Below are 13,683 nucleotides of genomic sequence, written 5' to 3' on the forward strand. Positions count from 1 at the left end.
TCTAGCAGCCAAGGCTCTCAGATTTGTGCAGCTCTTGCCTCTACCACACTTGTTTTTATTGCTCCTGCCCTAGTGTCTGGAAATCTCCATCTGTGCTTTTTTTGTTTGGTTGGTTATTTTGTTGTTGTTATTTTTATTTGTTTTTGTTTTCTTTTGAGAAAGTATATCACTACATAGTGCTGGCTGGCCGGGAACTTGCTATGTAGATCAGGCTGGCCTTGAACTCACAGGTAGCTGTCTGCCTGTGCCTCCCAAGTACAGAAATTAAAGGCATGAGCCACCACTCACAGCTTCAGAGGCCCTCTTCTTGCTACTCCCATTGTCACGGCTGCTATTGCCACTGGCTCCCTTTCTTCTTGTTATCCGCTCAGGGGACTCTACCTATAACTCAAGCCAGAGACCCCCGTATGGAGAGGGAAGATGGGCAGGAAGTCCCACCCCTAGCTAAGGAACTGTTAGTAATTGATAGTTGCTAGGAGATGGAGAGTCGGGGTTTTGTTTTTGTCTTTAAGAATGTAGCCAATGGTAAGTGGACCATGCTCCAACCGAAGGTCATAAATCCGAGAATACATGGGGCAGCACAAATCGGACTTTCGTAGGTTCAGAAAAAGAAAACAGAAGACAGGAAGTTGGGTGGATAGGGAGGCAGGGGTGGATCTGGGAGACGTGGGGGGAAGGAATGTGACCAGGATCAAAACACATTGTATGAAAGAACTCATAAAAATGAAGAAGGAAAAGATCAGATCTGAGCAAGCAAGGGACGCCAGAGAGAAGCCTTTAATGGCCCCGACACTGCAGTACCAGGGGCAACACAGGAAACTGCCTTCCTGCGACACACAAAGGGATCCCTTCACATAGCCTGTTCATATAGATGGAGCAGCACAATGTCCCCGAGAGTCTGGCAAGGGCGTCTGATAGCCAGTGAGGCAGACAGGCCTCGAATGCAGAACTCTGCACCAGCCAAGAGCCTTCTACTGAGTCTCCGGGGATAGCGCTGACCCTCAGGTCTGAGTAGAAATGGCTGCAGAGTCATGCAGGGTTCACTGAGCAGAAATCCAGGGGCAGGGTGTTGAAGTGGGTGTGGCTGGACGGAGTTTTAGGAGACAGAGCTGGGCTTCCACAGCAAGCAGCAGCAGTTGCCACGGGGTTTCCCAAAGGCCCTGCATAGCTCAGAGCTGTAGCCTGCTGGCTATTTGGCAGATGACAGTGGGGGCACCAGGGAAGAGTCTTTAACTGCCACCAAGTAGGGAGTCAACGTCCCTCTGACTCTCAACATTCTCAGCCTAAAACAAAAATACCCCTGAGAAAGGATGGTTACAACAAAGGCTAACTATCGGTGGTCTATCAGTAGTATTTAATAGTGAAATATCGATGTTCCTGTCCTGGTGCCTTAGTGAGCGCTAAGTCCCCCTTACCTAGCTTGACTCCTAACTCCCTTTAATTCTTGTGTCCCCAACAGAGCTACAGAGACAAGGAAGCAGCAGTCACCCTGGGGGCCACAGAAGGACTCTCAGTGGCGTCTATGGCTGGCCTGGACCCCACACTGAGCACAAGTCACCCATTCTATGATGTGGCCAGACACGGCATCCTGCAGGTGGCAGGTAGGTTAACTATCTGACTGATCCCCTAGACTGACCAGTACCGTCTTTAGGGGCTTGCAAGGTAGGGGGCTGTCACGGGCTGCCACTCCCTCTAGCTGGGCTACCAAAATGAAGGGCATAATGAGAACAAGAGAACCCACCAGTGTCCCCCGACAGCAACAATGGCATCTGTGTCCCGAGTGCTATCTGGGCTGCTCACGGTAGTTCCTCACCTTCTTAGGTGGATGGCACTATTAAGTGAGGACGCCATGCTGTGTCTCAGCCACGGCAAGAGACATCTGTAAAAACCGCGTGACAAGCAGCCTGCTCTCACAGGCTGTCCGGAGTCAGGACAACATACTGCTACACAGAATTTAGGCCTGCGGACCTCTCAGCGTGCACTTAGAGCCTGACCCTAAGTTCCCTGCACCAGCTGTCATGGTTGGTTCTTCCATCTAAGGAGCTCGGATCCTGTCGAGGTAGTGGACAAAATGAAGTACTGTCCCCAAATAATTGAAAACCCCAGAAACAGGAGTAAAGAATGTTCCGGCACCGGATGGCTGTAGGAGAAATCACAAAATGGCCGGGACCAATGGGCACTTGTTGTTTGAAGCTTTCATGTCCTTTTTAAACAGCTTTAGACTTAGGAAGGAGGGACGCTAGATCAAATATGGCGGACATGGATCCTTACATCACTTATCAACCAAGGAAGGAAAAAAAACCCCCACATTTATTTACTTTATGTATGTGAGTACACTGTGGCTGTCTTCAGACACACCAGAAGACAGCATTGGATCCCATTCCAGATGGTTGTGAGCCACCATGTGGTTGCTGGGAATTGAACTCAGGACCTCTGGAAGAGCAGCCAGTGCTCTTAACTGCTGAGCCATCTCTCCAGACCCTGGAGATGGTCACTTTTTTTTTTTTGAAGATTTATTTATTTATTATATGTAAGTACACAGTAACTGTCTTCAGACACTCCAGAAAAGGGAGTCAGATCTCGTTACGGATGGTTGTGAGCCACCATGTGGTTGCTGGGATTTGAACTCCGGACCTTTGGAAGAGCAGTCGGTGCTCTTACTCACTGAACCATCTCACCAGCCCCGAGATGGTCACTTTTAATAAAATTAAAATATTTCAAATTTTTCTATTTAATACTTCTTTTGTTTTTTTAAAAAAAATTTTTATTTCATGTGCATTGATGTTTTGTCTGTGCTCTTAACTGCTGAGCCATCTCTCCAGACCCTATTTAATGTTTCTTATTTGGCAAATATTTATAAATAGAATCCTGTAGTGCAGGTTTAGTCTCAGCCTATGGGAGACAGAGGCAGGCAGATCTCTGCGAGTTCCAGGGCAACTGGGTCTACAGAGTGAGTTCCAGGGCAGCCAGGGCTATACAGAGAAACCCTTCCCCATCTAAAAAAATAAATTAAATTAAATCATAAAACAAACAAACAAAAAGCAAAATAAAAGAACAGCATGTTTATCTTTTATTTTGTTTGTAAGTATTTTGCCTACCTGTATATTTGTGTACCATGCATGTGCCTGGCACTCTCAAAGGCCAGAAAAGGGCATTAGATCCCCTGGAACTGGAGTTATAGATGATTGTGAGACCCCATGTAGATGCTAGGAGTCAAACCCAGTTGTTCTGCAAAAGTACCCGGGTGCTCTGCAAGCTAGCTCTTAACCTGAGCCATCTCTCCAGCCCCAGGACCCATGTGTGTGTGTTTTTAAAAGTTTTTCAATACTTTGCATGTGTAGTGTGTATGTGCATGCATGCCTGTATCCTACACACATGCGTATGTGTGATGTGTCTGTGTGTGTGTCAGTGTGCACATATGTACAAGTGCACACACATGTGCATTTGTGTGCACATGTGTGCACGTGTGTGTGCATTCTGAGGCAGGGTCGTTCATCAAATTCAGAGCTTACTGATTGGCTAGGCTGGCCGGCCAGCCTTCTCTGGGGTCCACCTACCTCTGCTTCCTCAGAGTTGGGATTACAGAGGCTGCATACCAAGCTTAGATTCTGAATAATAACATTAGAGCGTTACTAAGTTTGGAGAGCTGAAAATTTAGGAACCAGAAATTCTACATGTGGCCAACCTGCACGATGCCCCTTGTACACTTGAAAAGCAGGTGACCTTTACGTTGTTGGGTGTGATATTGTGTCTTTCGGTGAGGTTAGGTTGGTTATTGATGATGTCATTCAGATTTTTCTGCATCCTTGTCCTGTTCTGCATCTACCTAGCTCATGAATTTCTAAAGCTCTGAAACCTGTACTCAGTTTAAAAATTAAAAAGTGGACATTTGTCCCTTTGGTTCTGTCCATCTTTGCTCCTTCTGGGTTTTCAGTTTGCCTGTCTTAGTTTTATTTATTATTATTGCTCAGCTGGGTGCTCACGAGATCAGAGGACAACTGTAGAGTTGATGCTCTCCTTCTTTATGTGGGCTCTGGGATTCGAACTCAGGTCATCAGGCTTGCATACAGACTCATTACCTGCTGAGCCATGTCACTGGCCCCAGAGAAAGAGCAGCGATCCAACTTCTCTGCTGTGAAGTTTTGAGAAAGGGCCGCCCGTAGCCCAGCTGCACCAGGAGCTGGCTGAGGCCAGGGATGGCCTTAAACTTGTGGTGCTCCTGCTCCAGAGCAGCCAAGATGACAGTCCTGTATGCCACCACCCCAGGTGAAGGAGTCACTGGGGAACTGAACCCGGGGCCTTTGGAGTGCTAGGAGAGTACTCTACCCACTAAGCGACATCCCAGGCTTATTTTGTTTTTGAGATAGGGTCTCTCTATGCTAGCCTCCACCTGCGTGTCTTTCTGCCTCAGCTGCCTGAGTGCTGGATTGCCCATGTGTACCCATCCTGGTCCCTGCTCTGTGTGTGAGGTTTTATGGTGAGTGTGTATATTCAGGATTGTTCTGTCTGCATGCTGTGCTGTTAGTAAGTCCCCTTTACACCTTCTTATACTTGTCTCTTTTGTTTGGTTGTTTTTGAAGTGAGATCTCACGTAGCTCAGGCTGGTCACAAACTTACTAGACCTCAAACTCCTCTTTCTGCTTCTTCCAGATGCTGGGGTCACAGGCACGCCCCTCCACACATACCTTCCCCTTGCCTTAGTGTGTGATTTTCCTGATGAACGCCCCCACCTAGCTGTCTCATTCTGGGAGTTGGCAGATATGCCCCTCCATTCTTCCTCTTCCGACCTGAGGGTCCACATCTAGAGAACGCGTCCAGGGTCTTTTAGAGATAGAGACAGAACAGGAAGCCCATTCTCAGGTCCTTGTAGGGCATGCTGAGGAGTCTGCACTTGGCCACGATAGCTCCAAGGCCACAACTGACTTTGTGATTGGCAGTCTCCCTTTTGTTGTTGTTGCTGAGGAGGAGGAGGGTGCTGATGGCAGGGGTGTGTGAGTGTGTGTTCAAATGTGTGTCTGTATGTGTGTCTGTGTGTGTATGTGTCCATGTGTGTGGTGCATAAGTGTGTCCATATGTGTGTGTATGTCCATGTATGTACATCCGTGTGTGTGTGTGTCCATGTGTGTCTGTGTATGTGTCCATGTGTGTGCTGTATATGTGTGTCCATATGTGTATGTCCATGTATGTACATCCATGTGTGTGTGTGTGTCCATGTGTGTGTATCTGTATGTGTGTCCATGTGTGTGTATCTGTATGTGTGTCCATGTGTGTCTGTGTGTGTATGTGTCCATGTGTGTGGTGCATATGTATGTGTGTGTATGTCCATGTATGTACATCCATGTGTGTCCATGTGTATCTGTATATGTCCATGTGTGTTTCTGTGTGTATGTGTCCATGTGTGTGGTGCATATGTATGTGTATGTCCATGTATGTACATCCATGTGTGTGTGTGTCCATGTGTGTGTATCTGTGTGTGTGTGTATTTGCATGTGTGTACCCACTGGTTAAAGGCATCAGATACCCTCGAACTGAAGTTACAGGTGGTTGTGAGCTAACCAACATAGATACTAGGAGCTGAACTTGGGTTCTCTGCAAGAGCAGTAAAGACTCTTGACCACTAAACCTTCTCTAGCCCAAGAGATGGTTTTAAAATATTAAGCTGGAGGCCAAGCTGAACTTCCGAACTGAGGGTGGGGTCCTTATAGATCTCTGGGGTGCAGAAAGACACTTTAAGAGAAGTTGACTTGTCTTTTTTTTTTTTGACAGATGCCCCAGAGCTGGCTTCATTCACTCTGGGATATCTCTGTGCTTTATTATGGGTCCCTCTGTGTCATTAAGGGGCTGTCCTGCTTTGGTTTCTATTGCTCTGATAAACACCATAACCAGGAGCAGCTAGAGGAGGATCTGATAGGCTGCAGTCCATGATGCAGAGAAGTCAGGGCCAGAACCTGGAAGCAGGAACTAGAGCCGAGGCCATGGAGAAACACTGCTCGGTCCTTCTGCCCATCTGGTCCGATCAGCATAATGTCATCAGTAGAGTGGACCAGTGCAGTATGGTATTTGTGGAAGAGACAACACAGGACCGGAGAGTTAATATACCCTTGTGGTATTGCTGTAAAAATACTAAAACAAAGAGCTCCTGGAGGTCCTTGTGACATTTTCTAGATCAATAACTGCATAGCAGGTACCAGGATACACGTTCATCTGCACAATCAAGGACACTGTGTCTGGAATCGGAGTCACTACTTGATCAAGTTTCCGATAGTCAGCTGTCATTCTCTGTGATCTGTCCCTGGGAGCCACCACCCCTTCTCCTTCCAGTTTCTTCATGGTGGCACTAATTTCTGTAGTTCCTCTTGGGATACCATATTGTCTTTAGTTTACTGTTTTCTTCGATAAAGGCAACACAATGCCCTTCCTTTAGCTTTTCCTACCCCAACTCCATAGGTCAGGGAACCAATGTGGGAATTCTGCCAACTCCTAAGTATATCTATCCCAGGTATACATTTCTGGAACAGGGGAAATAACCACAGGATGAATTTGGAGACCTATTATGATTTGGGCTTTAGCCAAAACTCCATCGATCACCTGACTTTCGTATGCCTCTACTTTAACTGGAAGGCTTATTTGGGGGAAGATTTTGTTGTTGTTGTTGTTTTGGTTTTTGGTTTTTGGTTTTTTTCAAGACAGGGTTTCTCTGTGTAGCCCTGGCTGTCCTGAAACTCACTCTGTAGACCAGGCTGGCCTCGAACTCAGAAATCTTCCTGCCTCTGCCTCCCAAGTGCTGGGATTAAAGGCTGAGGAGGCTGGATACCACAGGTGGTGGCATGGGGCTGCAGGGGAGGGAAAACAGAGACTTTCTGGTGCAGGGAAGCAGAGGATGGTAGGCGACACAGATGGTGGCTGTTCTGTGGGATCCAGGTCTTGTGTGTGTGTAGAGGCCTTCGGACTGATGCTGTAGTTCGATGAGTCTAATCTAACTCAGGGTCGAGAAGCGACCCCTGGTTTCTGACCTTGCTGGGCCAACTAAACTTTCTCTTGTGCCATTTAATTATAGTGTCTTTTGGAGTGGCCATACTGTGACTCAGAACTCCAGCTGAGGGATTGGTGGCCTTCGGATATGGGCCACAGGTGGCAATGGAACCCAGTGGCCCAGGCAAGGGGACCCAGTTTGGAAAAGTCGCTGTTTTCTGCTGTTGTGCCCAGAGTCCCTGCAGACAGGGGAGGGGACTGTGTGGTGGGTTAGAGCACAGATCTCTGAGTAAGCAGAGGCCTGGCCACAGTTCCTAAGGAGAGGGAGATGAATGGATGCTGTATCTACAAGCAGATTGTTCTGGAATCTTAAACATTATCCAGGCTCTGGAGCTCCACAGAGGAAGAATGGTGCGTTGTTGCACATAACAAACAGCTTTCCAGCCGCCGAGGTGGGAATCAAAGCCCACCTGTGCCCACACAGTGAGCACACGTGATTCTGGTTTATTCTGGCTCATTATCTTTCCGGGCATGCGTTCTTCCGTCATGTTTGGGGGAGCAGGGGAGGAGAAGCCCTGAGAATGGCTATAAATATTTCTTTAAAACACAAGTGAGTTTAAGAGGGGGGTCTCCTTCTAGAAGCGGGCCTTTGTTTTCTTCCGTGTCCTGTCCTTCAAGCATGGAATCCCAGATGATTGGACCTGCAGCCCTCAAGGGGGCTGGAGACCTCCCCTCAGACTTCTCCGGAAAGAGCGGGGATGAGGGTTTGAGGGATGTAGACATCCAGCCTGCTGGGTCCCCTTGGATGAGGCCAGGCAAAGGGAGAAGGAGAAAGAGGTCACAAATAAGAAAGGGTTGCAGAGGAAGCTGGACACCACAGGTGGTAGCATGGGGGGGGGGGCTGCAGGGGAGGGAGGACAGAGTCTCTCTGGTGCAGGGAAGCAGAGGATGGTGGGAGACACAGATGGTGGCTGTTCTGTAGGACTCAGGCTTTGTGTGTGTGGAGAAACCTGCAGACTGATGCTGAGGTCTAATGAGCAGCAAGGGGCTGTTGCCATGTGTCCTGATATGAATGAGACGGGATGTGGGACAGAGGAGACATCCTGAGTTCTAAATAGAGACGTGTGCCCTTCCTTCTGAAAATCAAGATAGAGCTAGCCTGAGGTGCAGTGTCCCCCCTCAGGAGGGGACAGGTTCAGCCACGTCACAGCGGCATCTGTGTAGCTCTGGCCTTTATCTCATGGATTTCTATACATTGTAAGATAAATAACAACAAATTGTGTTATTTCTCTCCTTGGTCTGTGCAAACTAACTATAAGTGAATTCATTTCCCTCCACCAAGTTCTGTTTCCTAAGACCCTCTGGAATACAGAGAAACTAAGATTATGGACCCAAGTGACACTAGGGCTGCTGGAACAGAGGGCCCTATCCAAGGAGATTCTAACAGCAGATATTCAGACTCATGGTTCTGGGGTTCAGAAGTGAGAACCCAGGGTGTGGGTGGGGGAGTTCCTGGAGGCCCTGGGGAAATCTACCCCAACCTTCCCAGCATCCTTTGCTCTTCCTGGGGTCCCTTTGTACCTCTTGGCCTTTGTCTATCCCTATACCACCCACCTCCCCTGGCCCATGGCTGTGTTCTCTCCTAAGTCAGTTCTCTCCTGCCTCTTTGTTCTAAATCCAAGATAGCCCCATCTTGAACTTCAACCTAATTAAATCTGTGATAACCCTGTTTGCAAATAAGGTCACATGTAGAGGCTCTAGGAAGTCGTGAGTTGGTTTTGGGGGAAGGGAACAGTATTTAACCCAAAGCTGCCTCCATAACCTCTTTCCCTAACGGCTATCCAAGATGTCCACTCAAGGGCAGCACTGCCCGGTGCAGTGTGATGGAGGGGCAATGTCCATTCCATCCATCATGGTGGCTTCTCAACATGAGTCACTGCTGAACCTGAAGTGTGTGGAGCGAATACCCTGAGGGGACTAGGTGTCCGTGGCAGCCACCAGACCTCCACACACCATGACCCCACAACACACGCCTGGTTTCTCAGTCCTGGCCTGTTGACGTGTGCACAGGGTGGTGTGTTCAGAGATGTGGGGAGCCAGGGGGCAGCAGCTGGGTTAGAACAACAAGTGGGTTTGCAGGTCAGGGGACTCAGGAGGGGTGACATCCAGGGCTGAGGCAGGAGGATGCCTTCTATGAAATGAAAGCATCTCATTGGAGACTTAGGCGGGTCAGAGGTTCCAGGGAATGCAGCCCAGCATTGCCATGGCAACCCAGGGACGACTTCTCCATGGAACCTTCACTATGGTAAAGCTAGGTCATTTTGTTTTGTTTTTTGAGACAGTAACTATATAGCTCCGGCTACCCTGGAACTCATTCTATAGACCAGGCTGGCCCCAAACTTGGAGATAAATCAAAAAAAAAAGAAGAAGTCAATGTATTCATTTTAAAAAAATAAAACATGCCGGGCATGGTGGCACATGCCTTTAATTCCAGCACTGGGGAGGCAGAGGCAGGCAGATTTCTGAGTTCAAGGCCAGCCTGGTCTACAAAGTGAGTTCCAGGACAGTCTGGGCTATACAGAGAAACTCTGTCTCGAAAAACAACAACAAAAAAAGAAAAACAAAAACTAAAATAAATAAATAAAACAAAATAAAAATTTAAGAACAATTCAGAATGAATCAAGTTAGCAAGTTTTTGCTTGTTTTGTTTATGTGTGTGAGTGTTTTGCCTGCATGTATGTCTGTACCACATGTATGCCTGGTGCCTGTGAGGCCGGAAGAGGGTGTCAGGTCCTCAGGAACTGGAGTTATAAATGGTTATGAGCCACCATGTGGGTGCCTGAGTCCCCTTGATGCCAGTGAGTGCTCTTAACCACAAAGTCATCTCTCCAGCTCCCAAGGTAGCAAGCTTGTTTGTTTGTTTGTTTATGGCGTGCACGTGTATGTGTGTGTGTGTGTGTGTGTGTGTGTGTGTGTGTGTGTGTGTGATAGCCAAGGCTACCTTGGAGCTTGCTTTGTAGACCAGGCTGGCCTTGAACTCAGAGATCTGCCTGCCTCTACCTGGGATTAAAGGCATTCACTACCTTGCCTGGCTCTGTAGCAAGTTTATTACATATGTAGTGAAAGGCTCACAGGAAGTGGGCATCACACACCCGAGTGTAGGTATTGGTTTCTAGACAGTCCTTGGTGTGACTTCACAATGAATGGTTGTAATGTGTGTGTGTCACATGTATGCAGGTGCCCACGGAGGCCAGGGGCCCGAGGATCCTGGGGCGGGAAGGAGAGGCAGTTGTGAGTTACCTGATTTGTGTGCTGGGAACCAAGCGAGGGTCCTCTGCAAGAGCAGTAAGTGCTCTCGCCTGCCGAGCCATCTTCCCAGTTCCATTGGCTGTGTGTATGATTCTGCAGCTTTGGGAGCTACAACTTTCAAAATAATGTACAACAGGGCTGAAAGATCGGGGACAATTAAAGGACCTGGGGAGGTGATCACCAGGCTGGCCAAGTGCTTGGCACACAAGCTGCAACACCAGAGCTCACACCCCCAGGAACCCATGGAATGTTCCTATAATCCCAGCAGGGGAGAAGTGCAGACAAGGATCCCTGGGGCTCTTTGACCAGCTACTCTTGTAGAATCAGTGAGTTCCAGGTTTAGTGACAAAAGTCTGTCTCAAGAAACAGATGGAGATCAACTATGGAAGAAGCCTGAGGTGACTTTCGGCCTTTACGTGTGTGAACAGCAATATATACACACCCTACAGCACACACAAAGATAAGGAAAGTGTGTGTGTGTGTGTGTGTGTGTGTGTGTGTGTGTGTGTGTGTGTGTGAGACAGAGAGAGAGGTAGTCTTATGTGCCAAAAGCTGATCACAGCACAGGGTGACTTGGCCTCCTTTATTGACTGTGTTGTCCGGTTCCGTTCAGGGACAACTGGTCCCTGACTCCTCTGACCTTCTCCAAGACTCAGAGTCCTAGGTGAGTCCCAATAGCTGTCACCCATGAGACCTGGCATTGGTGACCTAACCTGGTAGCTCCAGTGTTCCATCTGTTAAATGGGAGTGATGGACAGTTGGAAGGTTTTCTCAGGAGATGTGTGCATCGCCTACCTCCCCTGGGTGTCGCCTGAGCCCCAGCCCTAGGTATCCTAGCCACTGCTCAGTCTGGCCTGCTCTGGCCACTGTGGCTTATGATTGAGGGAGTCCAGCCCAGTGGATGGAGGCTCACACCTTTGTTCCTCCAGGGGATGACCGCCAGGGGAGACGCATCTTCACTTTCAGCTGCTGCCGGCTGCCACCCTTGCACCAGCTCAACCACCAGCGCCTGCTGGAGTAAGTACGACTCTGTTCTCTGCCGCATGCATCTGCCTCCCCACGTGGCCATCTTGGTCTCCATCCTGCTCTCTAGGACAGACGTGGAGAGGCAGTGAGCTCTGGAATCCACCCCTCTCTGGGGGAAACTCCCACCACCAGGGCTACCATGGCTTCACCAGCACCAGTAGAATGGTGGACGTTGGCGTGATTCCCTCTTAGCCAACTGAGCCGTGGGCACTGACTTCTGAGCTGGGGGGTGGGGGGTGGGGGGGTGGGGGGGGGCAGTCCCCTGTCCTGAGTGCACTGGAAGTTTTGTCTTCCATACCTGATAGATGCAGGCTGTCTAGAGAGCAGAAAGGTGTGTTTACTGGAAACACAGCAGATCAACAAGATGCCTGAGATGGGACCATAGTGGTGGGGCGAGAGCAAGGCTGAAAGCTACATGGCCCTGAGTTCGAATCTCAGCACCTCCTTGAACAGTTTGCTGTGGCTACCTTAATAAAGGGTCATGAACAACAGAACTCCATTCTATTCAGAATGGAGGTGTGCTTCAGACGTGCTCCCTTAGTGCTCCCTCCAGGGGGAGAGCTAGTAGCTAGTCTCCTTTAGCTCCAAGTACTGATCAAATCCTTGAACCTCTCACCGGGGCTGATTACATCCACTCTGCCTGCATCTTCACACAGTCTTGTCTCTCTAAGGGTCTTCTCTGTGGACCCATGAAGAGGCCCAGGCCTGGGTTTGCATCTCTAAGACTTCTTTTGGAAGCCACCCTGGCATGTCCAGCATCCCACCTATCTCTTAAGACCCCAGCTTCATCTGCAAGCACCTTTTTTTTTTCCAAATGTGGGGTGGTCACAGTTTCTGGGGCTTTACTCTGGCTATCTTTGGGAAGGTGCCGTGTCCCCTTGCAAGCTGTATGACCTTGGGTCAGTGAGGTAAGATCTCACCTGAACTTCAGGTGTCACCTATGGGACAAGGAGAGTCACCATGCGGACCTGGATAAGACCTGAGCATAGCTGGCTCCTGATCCCTGCTGGCTGACTGTGGTGGCTTCTGTTTCATGGATGTTGGTAAATCTCAGTGTGGAGCTAACAACTGCCCTGAAGGAACCCTGTGTCCCGTGCCCCCCAGGTATCTGAAGTACACACTGGACCAGCATGTGGAGAACGACTATACCATTGTCTACTTTCACTATGGCCTCAGCAGCCAGAACAAACCATCCCTAGGCTGGCTCCAGAACACCTACAAGGAGTTTGACCGGAAGTATGTACAAGGAGGACCCAGGGGTGGGAAGCACACAGGGACTGAATGGGGGTGGGCTATGCAGTGGGTAAGGACAGATGCTAGCGCCTCATTTCAGTGATGGAGAGAGTCCATTTGGGAGAAGGCTACAGAATCCCAGCACTTCTGTCCTGTTGCTGGAGGCAGAAGTGTGGAAGGTAGCTAGAGGATTAGTACCTGGGCAAACTTGATAATTATGTTTGGCTTTTTGAGACAGGTTCTTACCATGTAGCCCTGTCTGGCCTGGAACTCTCTTTGTAGACCAAACCTCTGTCTCCCAAGGGCTGGGATTAGAGGAATGTGCCACTGTGCTTAGCAGGCCACTGGTTTTTGAAGGGTGACAAAGTGAGAGGTCACATCTGCAGATAGAGGAGGCCACTTATATCCATTATGAACAGCCATTCTCCACACATGCTGAAGGACATCAGAGAACTCTGCTGCTCCTGGGGAAGGATGGAGTACTTTCTGGTTTCCTGCTCTCTTAACCCCAGGGCCAGCGGGTGTTAGGTGGAGGGAGAGACAGCATGGTCTTCAAATTGGAGGAGCTGAACTCTCCTGCTTTCTTTCCCACTCTCGGCCAGATACAGTGAGGCATGCTTGTAATCCCAGTACTCTAGAGACAGAGGCAGGAGGATCAGAGTTCAAGGACATCCTAGGCTATGTGAGGTTGAGGCCAGCATTTGACCATGCTTCAGGAATAAAACCCAAACAAAACAACTTGATAAAGATTTCCCTATTCTCTAGGTGGGGACAGTGAAGAGGAATTTTTATCTTGGCTCCACAGAAACAAACAAGTGGGTGCTTTAGGCACCAAAACTATCCAAGACTGTGATAGGTGTAGGGTAATGAGCGCTCTATCCCTGGGAGGCCTGTACCTGGCATTCCGGCTCTGCTCTGTGCTGAGAGAGTCTCAGAGGCCTGTGCTATGATTCCCTGGAAGATCCCCACTGGCCTTCTTGTTGTCACTCTCCAAGCCAGGCCACACCTGCTAAGCTAAAGTGTCCACTCCTTACACAGCCTGACTCCAGGACTGCTCTCTCTGAGGCTTCTAAGGAGAGCAGCTCCGTTCTCTCTCTCTCTCTCTCTCTCTCTCTCTCTCTCTCTCTCTCTCTCTCTCTCTCT

General features: G+C 49.1%; 1 protein-coding gene across 1 annotated transcript in view; it reads left to right on the forward strand.

Annotated features, from left to right (window-relative positions):
- Arhgap8 (Rho GTPase activating protein 8) overlaps positions 1 to 13,683 on the forward strand; it is a 48,025-nt gene that overhangs the window by 11,735 nt on the left and 22,607 nt on the right. Inside the window, exons 2-4 of the mRNA XM_021183014.1 lie at positions 1,460 to 1,601; positions 11,211 to 11,298; positions 12,412 to 12,543. Coding sequence (XP_021038673.1) covers positions 1,523 to 1,601; positions 11,211 to 11,298; positions 12,412 to 12,543 — 299 coding nt within the window. The 5' untranslated portion in view covers positions 1,460 to 1,522. The remainder of the gene's footprint in view (positions 1 to 1,459; positions 1,602 to 11,210; positions 11,299 to 12,411; positions 12,544 to 13,683) is intronic.

This window comes from Mus caroli, chromosome 15 (genome assembly GCF_900094665.2).
Source record: "Mus caroli chromosome 15, CAROLI_EIJ_v1.1, whole genome shotgun sequence".
Taxonomy (NCBI): Eukaryota; Metazoa; Chordata; class Mammalia; order Rodentia; family Muridae; genus Mus; species Mus caroli.